Below are 19,003 nucleotides of genomic sequence, written 5' to 3'. Positions count from 1 at the left end.
ATAAGTCAGTTGTGATTAAGCTATATGGAGTGAACCCAGCCATTAGATAAAAACTAGCAGGGATGACTGTATGCTAAGAATAGCCCCAAACTACTACTGAAACAGTTATGAAGTCATTACGTTAAGTCTAGCAACCTGGCTTGGAAGCTTAAAGACTGGCATATCACTGAATGGCCTGGCTGTTGGAAGCCTTTGATTACACTGTAATAACACAGTGCTATGCAGACTGTAATTATCTGGACTTTCAGCCATAAATACTCAAGGCAGGAATAACCACTAGAGAGTAAGATTATAAGAAAATATTGCTAAAGTTGAATTTACTAATGTTTGGTAGGGGTCCTGAATACTGATCACAAAACATGTTCCACATGGCTTAGACTTCACATGAGAGTCCCTCCCTTGGGCAGAGGGACTGTCCTGGCAAAGACTGAACAGAGATGGAGGATGATTTGTTTGTGCACAATGATCCAATTGAAAACTGACATCATAAACACACTGTAAATCTCCTTTCAGCTCCCTATCTCTCATCGTTTCGCTCTTGCAATATGATTTGCTTTGATTTCCCTTCATAAGAGTCCAATCACCACAGGTGCTAGACCTCGTTTAAACCTGCCTGCAGGTCTTGTTAGGGGTCAAAGCCTGTGTAGGCTGTGGCCATGGATGCAAAGCAATAGGTGCCGATTACAAAGTAGTTAAAAAGCAATTTAAACAAGTCACACTGGATCAGGCTATTTCCATTACAATTACTTTTGAAGTGAGGCCATTATCAGATGACTAAATGTTTAAAAGCTGACATGCTGATATCTGCTACCTCACTCTGTGTAGAATTACACAGCTACAAATGAAAAGTGTGCAACTCAACTGATAATATGAGCTTGGACTCAGGGGCTCCAATCACCAACCTTAGCCCTAGAAACTAGCAAGTTGTGTTGAATGGATAATCAGGGATTTCTGCAGAGTTTTATGTATTTTATTTCCGCAGTGGAGATGGCCACCTAACTTGATTCAAATACCACATAAAAGCATACACCCTAACCCTAACACACCTTTAAGAAATAAAGTCTTAGCCCTCGGGCTAAAGAGCAGAGGTGTTATTTTACACAACAACTGCCATATATTCATTGGATGAGGCAATTGTGAGACCCTCTCTTACAGTAAGGTTACCACAACAACAAATCTGAAGACGCTTGTGAGCTTGTTACTTGTCACAGAATATCTAAGAAATCTTCAACACAGTTCAGGATTAGGCAACATGGTTTGCACTCAAAACCATTGGAACAAATTATGTGTTAGTGCTAATCTAGTTGCACTTGAGTTTTGTAAATGGTAACAGCCCCAATAACAAGTTCACACAGAAACATGTAATTCATTCAATTCAATTCAATGTGATGAACTGACCTCTGGCAGGTTGGCACAGTTGGACTTGACTTCATACTCAATGTAGGCTGCCTCGACTCCTGCTTCTCTACCCATCTGCGTGTAGCACAGGTCTCTGGTGGAGTTAATCCTGCGGTCCACATCTTCAAGATTAAACATGCAAAGGGCCGAGTCCTCACCAGGCCGAGTTGATGAAGCCAACCGAGTAGAGAAGACACCAAGTAGAATAGCTGAGCCCTGACTGACTACACCATCCTTGGAAATCCCAAGATGGACAGCTTGCAGCAGGTTGTAAATTTTTCCTGGTCTGGAACGGCATGTCAGGGGTACTTCCACATAGGAGTAATAGGACTGGTCGTCCAAACATACACGTGAGATGTAGGTGCGGTACTCACGCGACTGTGACTTAAGGTCCCGCCTGTAGAAGAGGAAGTATACATGCTGATGGTGGGCAAATGAGGCCACAAAATGATGGTCATATTCTGAGAGCCGGCCAGCGACAGCCAACTTGGCGGTCTCCTCATAAGAAAAGATGGGTTCCTGGGCGAGGTTCCTTGTGGAAATAGGTGGATGGCTGCTGGTGTAGCCGCGGCCAACAAATAGTACTGGCTGCCTGTTAGGATGTGACCGAACCACAAGCCCAACAGTGCTAACGTTGGGGTGGTTAGCTGCTACATATTGGGTATCCACCGGCCTCTTGGTGGAGAAAAGTACCATATCCACAGAATCCAGACTACGTTTCTGACAGATTCCTTGGTTGACACTCCCACAGGTAATAAGTTCCATGGAATAAGGATCAACCAGCAGGAGCTTGTTGTGGTTACTGGTGACCCTGGCCTGAGGGCAGTTGTTCTCAGTAACAGGAGGTAAGCACTCCCGACTGTCTATGACAGGTCCAGTGTCTTCCTGGAGTTCAGGTTGGAGGAACTGATCCAACTGAAAAAGGTGATCTCGTGCCCCAATATAGACCCGACCCACGTTATAATCAGGATGCAGGGCCAAGTGCTCAAAGAGAGTATCATTCCGCATAAAGGTGGGATGAAGACTAGAGGGGGAGGAGTCTGATCCTTGGACAATGCCACTTATTAATGAGATGAAGGGCCAGCCAACTCCTAGCAGCAGGAGAGACAGCAGTGTTTGGACTGCTAAAACAGAAAGACGACGCACCATCCCCGGAGGCATGACAGTAGAGCTGAAGAAAAGAAGACAGGACAGGTTGTTATAACATTACCTCTATCCACTAAAAGGGTTGTCATGTCACAAACTTCCATACACACAAATTACTACATAAATCCCGATATGATCAGTATTTTGGTATTCACATTTATTATAACACACCATACAACAATACAATATTGTGTACTCCAGATATTTTGCAAATAGCAAAGCATACCAATACCACTATAAACAAAAACAATTGAAAAATATAAATATACAAAAATGAAAATAAACAAGTAAAAATAAAACACTAAACAACAGCACAGCAGCACAGATCACAGCATCTCCCCCTCCCTACAACACACTTCACAACATACATAAAGGCCTTTTATTTCACATCCTTCTCTAATGAACCCCATCCCCAATATATCTCAAGAAGCTACACCACATATCAGTGAATTTAGACACTGCATTTTTCTTTTTGGCTAGCATCAATTCGTAAGAGGCAATACTTGTCATGAGCTCAATCCAGTCCCTGTAACACAGAACTTTTCCATTTTCTTAGAATAATCTTGGCTGCATTAAGGAAGCCAGCAAGGGTCAACACCAAATGTGCCTTAGTAAGTCCAGCTGTTAACACCGTTTTAGCCCCAAGAAGGCAGAGGCAAGGTGAGCTTGACAAGGGCTGCTCCAACCACTCCTCCATAGTCCCAATCACTCACACCCAGGAAGGGGAATCCAGTGAACAGTCCCACATGAGATGTAGAAAAGTACCCAAAGAGCTCTTACATTTCCAGCACTCATTACTCTGAATTGACCCATACTTCTTAAATCTGACTGGGGTCCAGTAATATCTATGAACTACTTTATAATGCATAGGTTTGTTCTTATTATCCCTTACTGGCCAACCAGTGTTATGCACGATGTCTTTCCAAACCTCTTGTTCCATTTCAATTCCTAAATCCTTCTGCCATATTATCCTCAGATTCTCACTTTTACCAAATAGAGCATTTGCAGCCATTCTATAAAATACAGAGGAAGATTGCATAATATTGGGAAGTTTCAAGAACCTTTGCAATACACTTTCAGCTTGTCCTGTATTGTATGCCATGGATAATACACAACTGCATAATTGAAGATATTTCCAAAAGTCGCCCTTATCATTTAAATCACATTATTTTGAAGCCTCTGATATGAGTAGAAGACTCCATCCTCAAATAAATCTGTGATTGTAGCAATTCCTTTACCATGCCATGTCCTCCAGAAGACTGTTCTCTTTCCTATCTCAACTGCAGGAGTTTCCCATATGGACGAACATCCCTTGAATGCTGAAGAATAGGACTAAAATCTCTTTCTGGCTGGGCATTTGATATCTTTTGAGACAGAGCATCTGTATATCTAAAAGGAGAGGTCAGTGATCTCTCTACTTCCATCCATCCCAGATTTAAATCGCTCTCTGACCAGTGTTTACCCAGCTTTACAATTTCAAAAGCTATATTATATAATTCTATATAATCTTTCTTTCCCTTGTAGTAAACAATTATTCAACCTAATTTGGGGCTTCTTCCCATTACACAAATTATCCCTTACTATATAGTTGTACTGCTTGATCAATGACCCAGGAATATTCATAGAAATCATCATAGAGATATAGTTAATTTTTGAAGAGACCATCATTTTGACAGTGTTTATTCTTCCCCACAGAGATAAATTTTAACAACTTCCATTTGGCAAAACTGGTCTTAACATTTTGAAGCACTGGATTTATATTAATTTGCACAATCTCCTGAAAGTCTGTGGTTAACCTTATACCCAAATATTTCATTCTTGATGGTATCCATGTTAATGGAAATGTTTCAATATGAGCATGGAAGAAACCCACTGAGATGGGCATTACCTCCGATTTTTGCTAGTTAATTTTGTAACCTGATATTTCTGAGAAATTCTCAATAATGTCCTTGACACCTAGTATAGAAATGGCTGGGTCTGAAAATACCTACAAAATGTCATCCACATATAAAAATAGTTTATGTGTCTGACCCGCTGCCAGCACACCACTAATTCTTGAATCCTCTCTGGTAGAAATTGCCAGTGGTTCCACAGACAAGGTCAAACATAGGATCATCCTGCCTAGTCCCATTACCCAAAAGAAAGAAGGGGAACATAATGCTGTTAAAAGCTGCCCGCAGAGCTGAGTATAGGACCCTTACCCATTTTATAAATCCTTCTCCAAACCTGCAAAGGCCTGCAAAGTATATGTCAAATACCCCCACTCTACCCTATCAAATGCTTTCATGGCATCAAGGTAGAAAGCAGCAACTGGAATGTCTACCTTATGATTTAACTTCATAAGATGAAGTAGGTGCCTAAGGTTGTCAGCTGAAGATCTACCTTTAATGAAACCTACTTGGTCCTTATTGATAACTTGTGGTAGAACTTTTTCCAGTCTCATTGCTAACACCTTTGTTAATATCTTACAATCAACATTATCCAAACGAATTGGCCTATAGCTGCTTGGCTCATAAGAGTTCTTGCCTTTTTTTAATAACACAGTTATTACTGTATCATTGAATATGCCCCAACACCAGTGCCTCTTTGTACACCTTGGTCAGAATAGGTGCCAATAAATCAATGTTCATCTTATAGTATCCTACTGGAAATCCATCCAGGCCAGGTTACTTACAATTTCATGGACAATATAACTGCCATAACCTCAGACTCAACACTTCTGACCTATAGAAATGATCATAAAAACTCTTGAATACAATGTTGATTTCAACAATGTTTGTTAACACCTCCCCCTTGTTATTATTAATAGCTGGAATTAAGAAGCTGGCATCTTTGCGTTTTAATTGTGTCGCCAACAGCTTGCCAGCTTTCCCTCCACTTTCGTAAAAGTTTGTATTTAACTGAAAGAGGGCATATTCTGCTTTCTTATTATATGTCTCATTGGGCTTTCAAGTTACAGATTTCTTTAAGCCTATGTACACTATAGTGTTGTGATAACTCTATTTCCTTATTTTTAATCTGAGACTCTAGATCCTTAATCCTCTAATTGGCAACTTTTTTCAGGTAACTAGATTGTGATATAACATGCCCCCTCATATATGCCTTTGAAGCTTCCCACACAATTCCCAGCCTCTCTGTTGAGCCCACATTTCGATCAAAAAAGTCCTTATCCACTTGATTTAAGCACTACCGTTAGCTCTACCGGAGCATGGTAAGACAAAGCCATAACCCCAATCTTACAATCAGCTCCTATCTCAGTCATTTTTCTCGAAACCAAAAAGTAATCAATCCTTGAGCATGATATATGCATATGCGAAAAGTATGTGTAATCTTTTTTTCTGGGATTGGCCACCCTCCATATCATCAACTGTATGGCTAATCTATCTCTTGGCACATTTTTATTATGTGTTGTTGGATCCAAATGGGCATCTTGTACCTGATTGAAGTCCCCTGCAATCACGGTCCAAGCTTCCTCAAGTTACCCCATCGTCTTATTAACCATATGAAATAAATTACTATCATCTTTATTTGGAGCATACACATAACACATTTATTTTTACTCCATCTGGGGCCGCATGTATACAAATCATCCTGCCCTCATCATCCTTATTTAGATTATGTACAACAAAATTTAATTTCTTGTACACCAGTATCGCTACCCCATTCTTTTTACTACTGTATGAGTTATGAAATACCTGCCTAACCCATACATGGTCCATAAGGCGCAACAACCACCTCAAGAATCCGCCCCACCCCCCTCTAGAATACATGTCACCCCCATGTAACAGACTACCACCAATTTTTCAAAACTTAACACTGACCTCCTCAATAACATGCCATTACATGTCAGTAATTTCAAAAGAAGAAAAAAATTGCTGCCCTTATAAGCACAAAAATTTGAAAATAAATGCAAATTAAATTAAATTAGCTCACATTGCACTGGTCTCATCTGTAGCCTAGGCAACTTGCACATATAACAGTGCACACTTTTTTTGGGGGCTTCTTTTTTCTTTTTGCACTTTTATTTGACAGGACAGTAGAGAGTGACTGGAAAGGGGCAGAGAAAGAGGGGGAATGACACGCAAGAAGGGAGTCGAACCGGCAACCGGTTGAGAGCATCAGCTCATGTGGTATGCGCCCTAACCACTCTGCCATCGGGCTGCCCCAAACAGCGCACACTTTTAACTCAAAAAAGCCCAGTCCATAGGAAAACACACATTTCTGTCATTTGTCTCTTCAGCTTCACATGTGCCTCAGTAGGCCCAATGCTCGAAGAAAAAAAAAAAAAGCAAGCTACTGCCATTCAGTCTACCTTCAATTGGGATTAGCCTCCGTTGACCTAGCCCAGGGGTCGGCAACCTTAAACACTCAAAGAGCCATTTGGACCCGTTTCCCACAGAAAAGAAAACACCGGGAGCCACAAAACCCTTTTGACATCTAAAATGAAGATAACACTATATATATTGTTTTTACCTTTATGCTATGTATAAAAAAGTGTGTTACATTTATGAAATCAATGAACTGCTACAGAGAAAACGAAATTACCGGGGGTCGAAAATCTCAATAAATCGTGTGCCGGCGGGTGTCACACATCGGCGGTTGTGACGCATATTCTGAGCAACAAAAAATTAAACACGTTTTATTTTAATGTTACAAGATCACCATAATCTTCAAATTTAGAATTACATTTAAAAAACTAACAAACTATAATAAAATAAATTTAAATTAAATACTCATTATTTATTTTCTAAAGCCACAGGGAGCCGCAGCAGAGGGATGAAAGAGCCACATGCGGCTCCGGAGCCGCGGGTTGCCGACCCCTGACCTAGCCTGACTGTGACATTGTTTCAACCAGCAGCTCCATTGCCCTTTGAGGATCCACAAAGCTCACTTTTTCCCCTTTCTAAGTAAAATGAAGCACAATGGGATATGCCATGAACGTCCAGATCATGTAGTTTTTTCCTTACTTCAGTAAACTGTGTTTCCTGACATCACAAAGGAGGTGGCAGATAAAAGAAAGCAGAGATTTTGGAGTCGTTCCAATGTATCCCTCCACCTTCAAGAGCCTTTGCCCTTACTGCTGCCAAAACGCGTTCCTTTTCCAAGAAGCTATGAAAGCAGATGATGAATGAGCGAGGCAGCATATTTTCTACTGGTACTTTTACGAGGATTGGTGCACCATTTGCAACTCCGAGTCAGCTAAATCCACTTTCAGGGCCTTAGAGAAGAAATGCCTCACGTGCTCACGAAGTTTGAGCTGACTTTAATTTTTTTGTTTCAGTCCAAAGAGTTGTACATTGAGGCGCCTTTCTCTGTTAGCCATGTCAGTCACCATCTAACGTAGCTCTAAGGACTCTTCAGCACATGACTCAACCAGCTCAAACGCCTGTTCTCGTCTTCCAATTCAAATATCCGGTCTTCAGCCTTGTTGAGTCACTGAAAAACAGCTGCAGCATCAGTTTTCATTTTACCCTGAGTAGTCTTGACACTGGTCACATCTGCTTGCAGGGTTGATAAGGTGCCACTAAATCGAGCCATTTCCTCCATAGCCCTCTGAAGTGCTGCCTGAAATTTCGTAAACCCCAGCTGAACCATGGCAAGTTCAGCTTGCAACTCTTTTGCCAGTGGCTTGGACGAAGCTCCACCAGAGTCCTTGGTTCCACTTGCTATGTAGGCATAGCTAGCACCTTGCTTCACAGACCTGGATTTTGAACTACTCGCAGTTGTCATGGGCCAGTAAACTAATATGTACTCACTTGTAGTGTTATTTACGTATATATTAGTAACACTTATTATTGAATAAATTCAAGGGTTTGTGTGGAGCAACGTTTCTACACAGCCATTATGTTCAGCGGTCCCATGTGATTCCCTGATCAGACATCTTGTTACAGAAACCCTTACATTCTTTTTTTTTAATTAAGTATGTAAGGGCCTTGCTAACTGATTTCAGATGTGTTATGTTCGTTTTGTATTCTTTGGGCCCTACATTTCAGCACATTCAATTTGAAATGAAATGAAGGATATGACATTAGAGTACCAAATATCAGCTTTCGAGAGAGATATGACATGCAGCAACGGGCCACGCGTCGTGTATGGTATACAGTTCCTGTATTTCATGGGTCGTGTACAGTTCCTGTATTGCACTGTAAGTGGGCCAAGCAAACTGAAATGGGCCAAGCAAATTGATCTGATGCACTTTTGACCATTATCACTTAATGGGTTGTCTGCTGTTTGTGCAGATTAACCATGTAAGCAGAACTAATAAAATTGTTCTTAGAAAAGAAGATGTTTATGTTCTATTCATAAAATGACTATATCATGTGGCATTTGATTAAAGCAGCCTAAGGAGGACTTCTTGAGCATAATAAACTACCTGAGACATTGGCTCCTCACCATTTGTTTCCACTGGTGTTTTACAGAGGCATGTCACCTCTTGACCTCCCAACAGCATGGGGTTAAAAACACATCCTTCTGGATGCAACCTGTAACACAAAGAAAAATGAAGACACATGATTACACTCTATACTTAGACATGCACCCAGGGAGAGTTAGGGCAACAAATGCACGGATAACAAAACTAATCTGCAAGGACATTATTGTGCCACCCACAAGCCTGTGTGTTTGCTACAAACACAGACTGAAGTTCAAACATGTATTTTTTGCATCACTGCAGTTCACTCCAAGTCATGGGAAGCTCACTCCTGTTGAAATTTCTGTCAATCCTATGCCTGACAGGCTACATTCATTCTTATTCTTTAAAAAAAGCCCTCAGAAGAAGCCAAGTCCAGTAGTGTTGGTCGAAGTGGGCTTTCAGTGCCACACACTCTGTCCCACTATACAATCCACCCTCATTGCTAGGATACAAGGTACAAAAACCTTTAGTTTCAGAGTCCCTGCCAGAAAAAAAAGTTGCTGTGAGGAGAAAGAGGATGGCATGGCAACATCAGAAGGGTAGAGTTCTCTTGTTTGGGCACCTGAATCTGTGGTTCATACTATTTTGCAAAAAACTGTGATTATGACTGCTTAATTCTCAATGTTCACCCAATTCTCATTTTCACTCTTTTTACAGTATGTCCTTCTCTTTTCTCCTCATGGTCTCCCTCTTCTTTCTATCCACCTCCTCTCCTCCATCGTCTCCCAACACTCTACCACTGGCACAGAAGCAGGATTATTTGGTTGGAGTTCGGGCAGATCTCCAGTGAGCTTATTCAAAGAGGAGTTTGGGAAAAGATGGAGACAGACTGAAAAAGACACACACACACCTCTTTTCCTACCCTAGTAGGACCAGTAGAAAGTTCACTCTGTTGGTGAAAATTGCCTGTATGTGAGATGAGTGAATGAACATAATAATTATTATCATTGATATCTATATAGTTTTTAGCCAATGTGATTTAAATCTGAAACTCCTCATCAAGCACTTCCTTACAAATGTTTGTTTTTCCACTGAAAGGCAAATCAAACTACTTCCTGTTTCAGTACAAGCAGAGTCTCGGAGGTCAAGCAGCCTGATTGATGCCTCAGTTACCAAACCTCATATAATCAAATCTATCGTCTTTCAGAACAGCCGCACTGGAGGGCAAAATGAAGAGCTGGCTGTGATAGAGAGGAGGATGACATGATATAAATGTTATATAAATATAACGGTTCATATTTTTAGACTGTCTCTCCAGGAAGACGTCCAAAGTGTTACACCTTGTTGTTCATATGAAAAGTGTCACAAATTGTTGTACAAATGTAAATAATAAAAAAAGAGAGCTAGTGAGAGAAGTACAATCCCTCTGCACAGCTGAACAATCACAGCGTGACGTGAATGTGAATTTTTCATAACTTGGTTTAAAACTGCAGCTCTGTTGCTACAAAGCCTTAACTCTGTAGTCAGCATGACACGACTCTGGCGGAAAGGCACTTTACAGCTGTATAAAGATAATCCTGAGAAACCAGTTCAGAGCCTGATGGAGCAGAGACAGGAATGACTGTTTAGAAGCAATAGCTGAACAAATACAGTTCTTCTCCCTGTTCCTCCTCCAGCCAATGGTTTCTGCAAGCTGGATCGATGATACACTATTGTGGGTCCACTGCTGTCTTCTCCAATAACTTTCAAAATTTCAGAGAGTGTCACTTCCTCATCTAAAAGTAACAGGCTAGTTAGGCCCCAATATATGTATATTCACAATTTGCTGAAACCTGCAAATTAAATGGCCAAAAGCTAGAGTAAACTGGGCTGCCATCACTCAACTTCAGAATTTGAGACATATGAGAACAAGAGAATTGTCTCCTGATTCAATTCTCTCACATAAAAAAACCCCAAAACAACATATTTTGCCTCCAAGTTGAAGTCTTTTTTGTTGAGGTAAAAGCAGGAAATGTATGTCTGTAATTGCTTTATCTAAATGTTCCTTTACTTTTAGGTAATGGATTCCACTTTTTCCAGCCCTGTCTACAGAAACAGCAACTTCATTCAGTTCATGTGTTGGAATAAATCCATCTTAACACGTAATAGAACACTAGCTAGCTAGAAAGAAGTTTAGTCTAGACATATTAGGAGACCATATGCTTCCCTGGTGGTATTTGAATGATGGAGAAGAATGTAAATAGTGCCCCAGACTTCTTGTTTGGCTAATTTAAAGAATCCTTGTCAAAAATGCCTAGAAGCTGTTGCAGTCTTGGGTGTGGCAGTACTGAATTATCTGTACATTTAAAGGTGGATATATTTTGTTGAGTAGCCAAACCTGGGGCAAGTACAACTTCCTCTGCTTTCAGTTATTTACTAGACTCGGTTGGTGTTGGTGTTTACAAAGAAGAGATGAAGTGTAAAGGTTTTTCTTCACTCGTAATATAACTTGTGAAGATGACGGGTAGTTCTGGGACCTGTAGCAGACAGCCAGGACCTGCAGGTAGAATCCCTGTAGGACAAACCAAAGTGTTCCAACCTCAACCCACCACAAATGGGCTGGACTGAGGCCTTGGCTGAAGCCAAAAGACTCCACAACACAACGGAGCATTCCTGAGAGGCATATTCAATTGAGCCATCATCTGCTACATTGAGTTCAGCCTTTCATTCATTTACAATTCAGTTATCCTAAATTCTGGAAGAGACCGAAAGGGACAACAGCGGAGAGGGGCCACACCATATTTGAAGTAAAAAGGCTGGCAGAGTGACATCAGCGGACAAAAACAGGGTTACAGGAAGACAATGGTGAAAGGGGAAGATGGGGTCGAGACAGAGAGAGGGTAGAAACGATGAGGGAAATTGCCACAACCAAGCACTCACAAGCCTCAGTGCTCAGTGAGAACTGATGGAATGTGACCAATGATAATGAAAGAGAGAGACAGAGGGAGGGAGAGAGAAAGAGACAGAGGGAGGGAGGGAGAGCAAAAGAGAGAGAGAGGGAGGGAGGGGGTGGGGGTAGGGAGGGTGAGAGATAGCGAAAGAGAGAGAGAGGGCTGGAGGGAAAGAGAGGGAGGGAGGGAGAGAGGGGGAGAGGGAGAGAGACGGGGAGGGAGGAAGAGAGAGGGAGAGGGAGAAAAAGAGGGAAAGGGGAGGGGGGGGGGGGGGGGGGGGTGGTGGTGAGGTGGCTACCCATAATTCAACACCCAGTCATTTGCAGAATGACTTGGAGGGGTAATAAAGCAGGTTTCTAATTTGTGACATGATTGTGTGCATAAACAATTAAACATGCACAAGCGTGCACACACACACATACCAATGACATCTAGCAGGAGGGATACCAGGTTCTCTGCTTCAAAATATATGTTTTAAATGCAGATCTTCTATTTCTACTTTATATAAGAATGTGCAGTAGTTACTGCACTGTTTCAAAACTTAGTTTGTTCATTCCCTCTCAGTACTGCAGTGGTCTGCCCACTGGCACTGGGGCCGGATAGTGTGGCTGGCTGGCTGCCATGAAGTTATTTACACAGAAACCCCCACCAATTGCTGTCCATCTAAAAGAACACATTCCTCCTCGGCTGATGAACTTCATAGAGAGAGGACCAGGATGAGGTAGAGGGCAGTCATCGCCCTTTGCTTTCTTCTGGAAATGTTCCAGAAATTAAGACATAAAAGTCCCCTGTTTTCATGATCAGGCCCTTTTAAGGGATGAAGTTGCTGGACATGGCTCAGTGGTCAGAGGAGAGCCACTTGTTGCTGCAGAGAAACTCGGTGGATAAAGGAAGTTCCCATGGTTGTTAAATTTTATGGCCCCAAAGAATTGACCCTGGGGTGAGAGAGGCTGGGCCTGGATACAAGGGATGGTGGATATCCCTCTCAGGGATCACGTGTGCAAGCATTTCCTCTTTCCACATCATAAATCGGTGTTGCTCAGGTCAGACACAAAAAGGGAATGCCTGCATGGTGTTTTTTACATTTGACTCTTTTCACATCAACTGTGTCAGTTTTTTCATGTCAGTTCTGACTCTTAGACTTTAACTGAAAATACTACACACTTCTTATCCAGGTACTAAATGTAAGGCAACAACTGCATTTTTGAAAGCTGCTGTGATTTAGTATTTGACATTCATACTGTTATTCAAGAACAACACAACCAATATAAGATGAGGGGTTATTTTAACCTTTTATGTGTTCTGATTTTTTCTGTTTTCCTCTTAAAATTTGAAATTTTATTAATATCTTAATTCTTACTCTTTTACTACATTCAAGTAAACAGACAAACCAAAACAAAATATTTCTACCAGCTAGAATCTGTAAAATAAAATACAATTTAAACACAATGACACTGAGTAAAACACAATAAAAATTACTATTTCAATTATTGCCATCTTTTTTATTGGCAGTAGTACTAAAATATTGTCTTAAGCAAACACAGAAGAAGAGAAAGAAAATTGGGCAGATAGGCAATAAGCAACAACTCCAATCTTGCTGAAACAGTCCCTTGAGTTATGTCAACATGATAAAGGAGCATGTCTGCAGTGAAATTAGATTTTAAGGGGCATAAATGAGAGCAAGGAGGGAGTCATTAGGGCTGTCATAATCATGCCAGACAGGAAACTATGAAAGTCTGTCGAGTTTATCAGGATCATAACTAGTTGTAGGTGTATAGACCACTGATGAACTCAGAAGTTATTTTTCTAGTCCACTCTATTTCACTCCACTATCGGTAAATAACACTGATAAATAAGTAAAGTCTTCACATCACAATATACAGTCTTTACAAACAAATGCCAGAATATTGAGAGACCTCAGCATCATGTAGTCAGGCACCAGATGTTGATCCCGTTACGCTACATCATATTCCCTGCACAGAGCACAGTGCTCAATTTATTAAAAGTGAACCAGAGGTGCACTATCAATACCTAGAACATAGTAACCTGAGATTTTGTCACACTCACACTAACTGGCAATTTCATGAACTGTACACACAGGCGAGTGTTTCCTAAGATACAACATACAAGCATATTCAGAAAAGCTTTCTAATTATTTTCATTAATGATTGATGAAAGATTATAAAATCACCTTTGTATGTGCCTACTGTTTACGCAAAGCATAAACTGATCTGTCCTTGCCACAAGAGTACCCACTTTACAGTAGCTGTTGCTATAAATAAATGTTCAATCTCAGTCTCAGGCTATAAAATTTAAAATTAAATCATTCAAAAAAGCTTTTTTTATTTATTTAAAAAAAATTATGTTTATTTGTTTGACATTGGTATAAATAAAATACATTGATCTTGGTTATTCTCCAACATGTGTTTCTGTGCAGTGTTGATGTTGTGGTCTTAGGAGCAGATGCATCGTGTACAAGTGAGTGGTTCAAGCTTCTGCACCACAGTGGATGATGCAAAGTATAACGTGCCGCGTGTGTGTGCGTGTGGTCACCAAGTGTATAATTTCATTGTTTAGGGCAGTCACTTTGGGCGGCAGCTGTCTAATGGGATATTCACACTGACACAGAATAGAAGGACAGACACACACTCAGAATAGAATGGACACACACACACTCTTGAACATTGCATTTTAACTGCTTAGGCATCTGAGTGCTTTGACAGGCTTGAGAGTTCAAAGATGACTCGGCGTCATTCCCACAGGAAAAGACACTCATACAGGTGAGAGGGTCATTAGAGCCACCCTTAGAGGTGGAGCTTTGATGTAATTGGTCAAACATAAAAACTGAAAAGAAAGAGGGGCAAACACAGGCATCATATTGATATGTGATACTCTATGTAAATAACCATGCTAACACCTTCAGCAGGAGGCACTGAACCGGGGGCGTGTCTACGGGTGGGCTGGGGTGGGCGTTGCCCACCCAGAGATAAGGCTTGCCCACCCAGAGGAATCATCTGCCCATCCAATGAAAACTCTGAAAAAAATCACCGTTATAGCTATTTTTGGAGCTTTCATAGTTTTCTGTAATTTTGTCATTGGTCATCAAAAAATGCACTGCTTTCCTATTGGCCATTTTGAAGGTGTGGGTGTGCTGAGTCAGTGCTCCTACTTTACAGACAGCAGTTATCCTGAGGCTAATTACCCAAACACAACCTTTGACACTGGTCTGCTCTGTCCAAGCTGCTCTGGCCCCTGCAGAAAGAATGCATGCTGCGGGATGACCTCCTAATGAAGGGAGTGCCTGTAAGATTGGGAAATCCAATGATCCAGAGTCTTGCTGACTTCTGATCAGTTCACCAAGGAGAAATATTCCCCATTTTAAAAACTCTGGCTTAAGCATCGCTGATAATTCTAGTCTTGAGTGTGGCAGCAGTTTCTGGCTTCAAAACAAAATTATGGTCATGAGGCGCCTGGGTGGCTCACTTGATAGAGTGCTTACCATGAGATCAGTCCTTACTGCAGTGGCTCAGGTTCAAGTCCAGCCCAAGGCCCAGTGCTGCATATCATCCCCTCTCTCTCCCCAACTTTCTTGTTTCTCAGCCATACAGTTATAATAAAGGCAAAAATGCCCCCCCCCCCCTCCAAAAAAAAAAAAAAAAAACAACTCGTCAGTCTGATGCTTCTGCAGCAATCTCCCTTAATATGTTTGATAACACTCAAGCAAGCACTCAGTTTAAATCCATGTAGGACAGTTTGAGTTCAGGCATGGCTACAGCAGGTCAGATGTGTTCAATTTAATTTCTGTCAATGGTTTGTTCATATCTTAATTGTAATTGTCTAATTCTGTAAATTGTATCATTCATATTTGCCTGTTGAGGCACAATGGCCACCCTGTTTTAGTGCCCTCTGTTGTTATTGCAGAAAAAAAAAATCATTCACCTGCTTCATGTGGTGCTGACATGAAAAGTGAACACACGGTCAGTGTCTCTGTTCATCTTTTTTTTTTTTTTTTTTTTACATACCCTGATAAATGCATGCTCCAACTTGTTGAAAATTAAATGCTTTTAAAGAGCCTATGTATCATTATCACAAGAAATGAAAATTAAAATGATGAACGGCAAGAAAGTCCAATGCAACCTATGTCCTGTGCCAGTTATGAACACAAGCATGTGACTACAGGCATTGCTGGGCCAAGTGGGTTTCCGCACAGTCAGCCATCTTGCGTCCACAGGCTGTATGTTTAGAGTAGAAATCGAGGACTGTTTGGCTGATACATGCTGCAGACTGCTCTGCACCTCTGTGTGTTTGGTGGAGGAAAGTGACATTTTGTTTAATTTTTTTTTCTCCTTGGTATTACTGGATGAAAATCTGTAAATAACTACAATATTGATGTTTACATACTGTAAATTATTTAACATTATTTCTAAACACATATCTTATAAATCAGTGTGACACATTTCCCTGGGAAAAACTCACACTTGTCCAGTAGATAACAAATTAGAAAAGAGGACAGAGGCATACACTTGAACAGTTAAGGCAAATGATAGTTATGAATTTAGGGCTTTTAGAAACAAACAGAAGCTGTTGCCTGTGTGGGCGCAATCCTTTCACGGTTAAATTATAGCCTGAGTTTTAACATGTCGATTATGGTGGAGAGAACTATGCACACATTAAGCAAAAGAATTCAGAAACTCCTCTGACACAGAGGAAAAGCAGTAAGGACAAGCTGTTTACTCCTGCCATCTCATTTTCACCAGCTCAGTGAACAGCAGTAATGGGCGAATGGTCAGCTGGAGAAGAGAGCTATAGCTGGCTTAATGGTACTTCATGTAAGAATGTGAAGCAATTTACATATATTAATTGCTTTTTTTATTGCCAATATGTGAACAATTTACATCAAGACCTAAAAAAAATGAGGCCTCCTCGACTTTCTCAGTTGCCCTGTAACTTCTATATAAAGGACACAGGCAGAATTCTCTGGGGAAAACCAAAGGATGTAATGTTTATATTAGCTCCTGAGCACCTTGACTCAATGCCTCTCTACCATGCCCAGACAATGCCAACAGTGTGCAACACTGGTTAATGTTGGGATGATGTTCCTTTGCTCTACAGACAAAGGATGGGCCCTGTGAACATCATTCCCCACAATCCTCCACTTTTCACAACTGATGACTACCTCCCATACAGACCCGTACTGACCAGTAAGTGTTGGTCACTGGGTGACATGTGACCCAAGGTGGCATCAGACAATAAAACCAACATGCCCCTTTGTTCTCTCTCATCTCTCTGGCCCTCACTGTGGGAGCAACAAGGCTCCCAGAAGCAGGTTAGCACAACTGCTACCTGGAAGCTCTTCTCTTCCTGCCCCCTCTCCTTTTGGACCTCATTCCAGGAACAACAAGGCTTGACAGGCTGCAATGACACCAAGTCTGCAGCTGATTCCCAAGAACAGGAGCAACAGCAGAGTTAGTATGGAACGGCTAACTCTGCAAGAAGAACAAAGCCCAGTACTAGGAATTGCATGCAGCTAACCCTCTGTTAGATGGATTGCCATGACATTTTTAACCTGGCACCCTTTGATTACCTGAACTGGCTTTGAACAAAAAAACTCACACTCTTCCTCCCCACATGCAATGTGGTCTCAGGGGGCCATCTTTGGGTTTGCTATCTTAAGTAGTTTCTTTGTGTACCGCCATCTTGTGGTAGCCTTATTAAGGTCATGTGGTCACAGCGACCATTTCGATTCGACCATCTTCCCTTTGTTTGTGTCCCCCCCCCCCCCACAGGGACACAAAAATCATTTCCCTCCTCTTGCACGCACGCACGCACGCACGCACGCGCACACACACACACACACACACACACACACACACACACCTGTAGATAGTAGATTAGACAATATATGTTGTATACAACTGTGTAAATAAATGTCTTTTAAGTATATCTACTGGTGTCTTTAATGTTGCACAAGGAAGAATATTGTCAACGTCTTCTCAGTAGAACTTAACCAGTGGTGGGCCAGTGGATTATCTAAAAACCCATAAAGTTTTAACCCTCCCTGTTAGTCTCTTTACTTGCCCTCTCTGTGTGTCTGTTATTCAGGGTGCTGATGAGAGCGTGCATCCCGTGCATTCCCGCAGATATGTGCAGGGCATCACGCTGCCACCACTCTCTTGTATACAACTCCCCCTTAATCCCATTCAAAACTCAAATGGTCTGGCAGAAACAGATTGGCAGAGTGCTCTTTCTTCTTCTCCTGGTAATCCTTAAATTGGCACTAGTCAAACCATACAGGGATAAATGTCTTTCCAGTCCAACTGTCACGGTACCGTTTTTCTGCAGTTCACTTAAAGGCCACCAGTGTCATTAATAACACAGGTTTTCTGAATGTTACATATAGTAATATAGTACTATAGTTACACCTTACTGACACTGTGGCTAGTGGTACTGCGAAAATAGAAACTTTCTGACATAAAAGATGCTGAGTTGTGACATTTAATAGCTGAAAGGCTAAGTATGAGCTCAACAACAGCCCAAACTCAGAAGTAGCTAAGCACTCACATGTAGCTGCAACTGGTAGACACAGCTTTACAAGAGTCTATTAAGGCCTCAGTAAGCATCAAACAAATTAGTTCACTAGATGTATTATCTGGCCAAGCCTAGAGAGAGAGAGTTTGATGCACGCCCATAGGCAACAAACATGAACATGCTGATAACTGCACAGATTGCTAACTTCACATTTTGGTCTGTTGTAAATAGACAATCATGATAAACATTTACAGTGATTTCAGAATGTATTTCAGCCCACTGGACTTCACTTTGTACACTTTATGTTGTAGATATAATTATAAATAGGTAGAACTGCAATTTCTGATCATCAATCTACACCCAGTAAAGCCATTACAAAGTGAAAGCATTGTTTTCAAAGTTTCTGCAAATTAGGACTGGGACACTAAAGTGTGACACTAAAACCTGTTTGCTTTAATTATCTGGAATTTGACTGGAGTCCATCTCCTGTGTATACAAGGTCCCACAATTGACATTGCATGACAGGACAAAAACTAAGTCATGAAGTCCAAAGAACTCTCTGTAGACCTCCGCAATAAAACTGGGGCTAGACATAGATCAAGGCAAGGGTATGAAACCATTTCTAAGGCTTTGACTGTTCCCAGGATTT

The 19,003-nt window shown here is 41.2% G+C and overlaps 1 protein-coding gene across 10 annotated transcripts in view; it reads right to left on the bottom strand.

Moving 5' to 3' along the window:
* The window catches only part of plxnb1b (plexin b1b), a 116,860-nt gene that overhangs the window by 48,309 nt on the left and 49,548 nt on the right, over positions 1 to 19,003 (bottom strand). For 8 of the 10 annotated variants that reach the window (XR_011693136.1, XR_011693137.1, XR_011693138.1 and 5 more), the window contains 2 exons: positions 8,918 to 9,026; positions 1,399 to 2,569 (listed from right to left, as the gene is read on the bottom strand). Coding sequence is in view for 7 of the 10 variants with exons in the window: in XM_071493490.1 (XP_071349591.1) it covers positions 1,399 to 2,569; positions 8,918 to 8,940 (1,194 nt within the window). In the remaining 3 variants the exon portion in view is untranslated. The remainder of the gene's footprint in view (positions 1 to 1,398; positions 2,570 to 8,917; positions 9,027 to 19,003) is intronic. The other 2 variants (XM_071493492.1, XM_071493493.1) reach the window with 2 other exon arrangements.

This window comes from Trachinotus anak, unplaced genomic scaffold (genome assembly GCF_046630095.1).
Source record: "Trachinotus anak isolate AG129_WGS33_773 ecotype Australia unplaced genomic scaffold, CSIRO_AGI_Tana_v1 ptg000013l, whole genome shotgun sequence".
NCBI lineage: Eukaryota > Metazoa > Chordata > Actinopteri > Carangiformes > Carangidae > Trachinotus > Trachinotus anak.
Note: the sequence above shows the minus strand (reverse complement) of the source record. Positions and strands in the feature narration are given on the sequence as shown.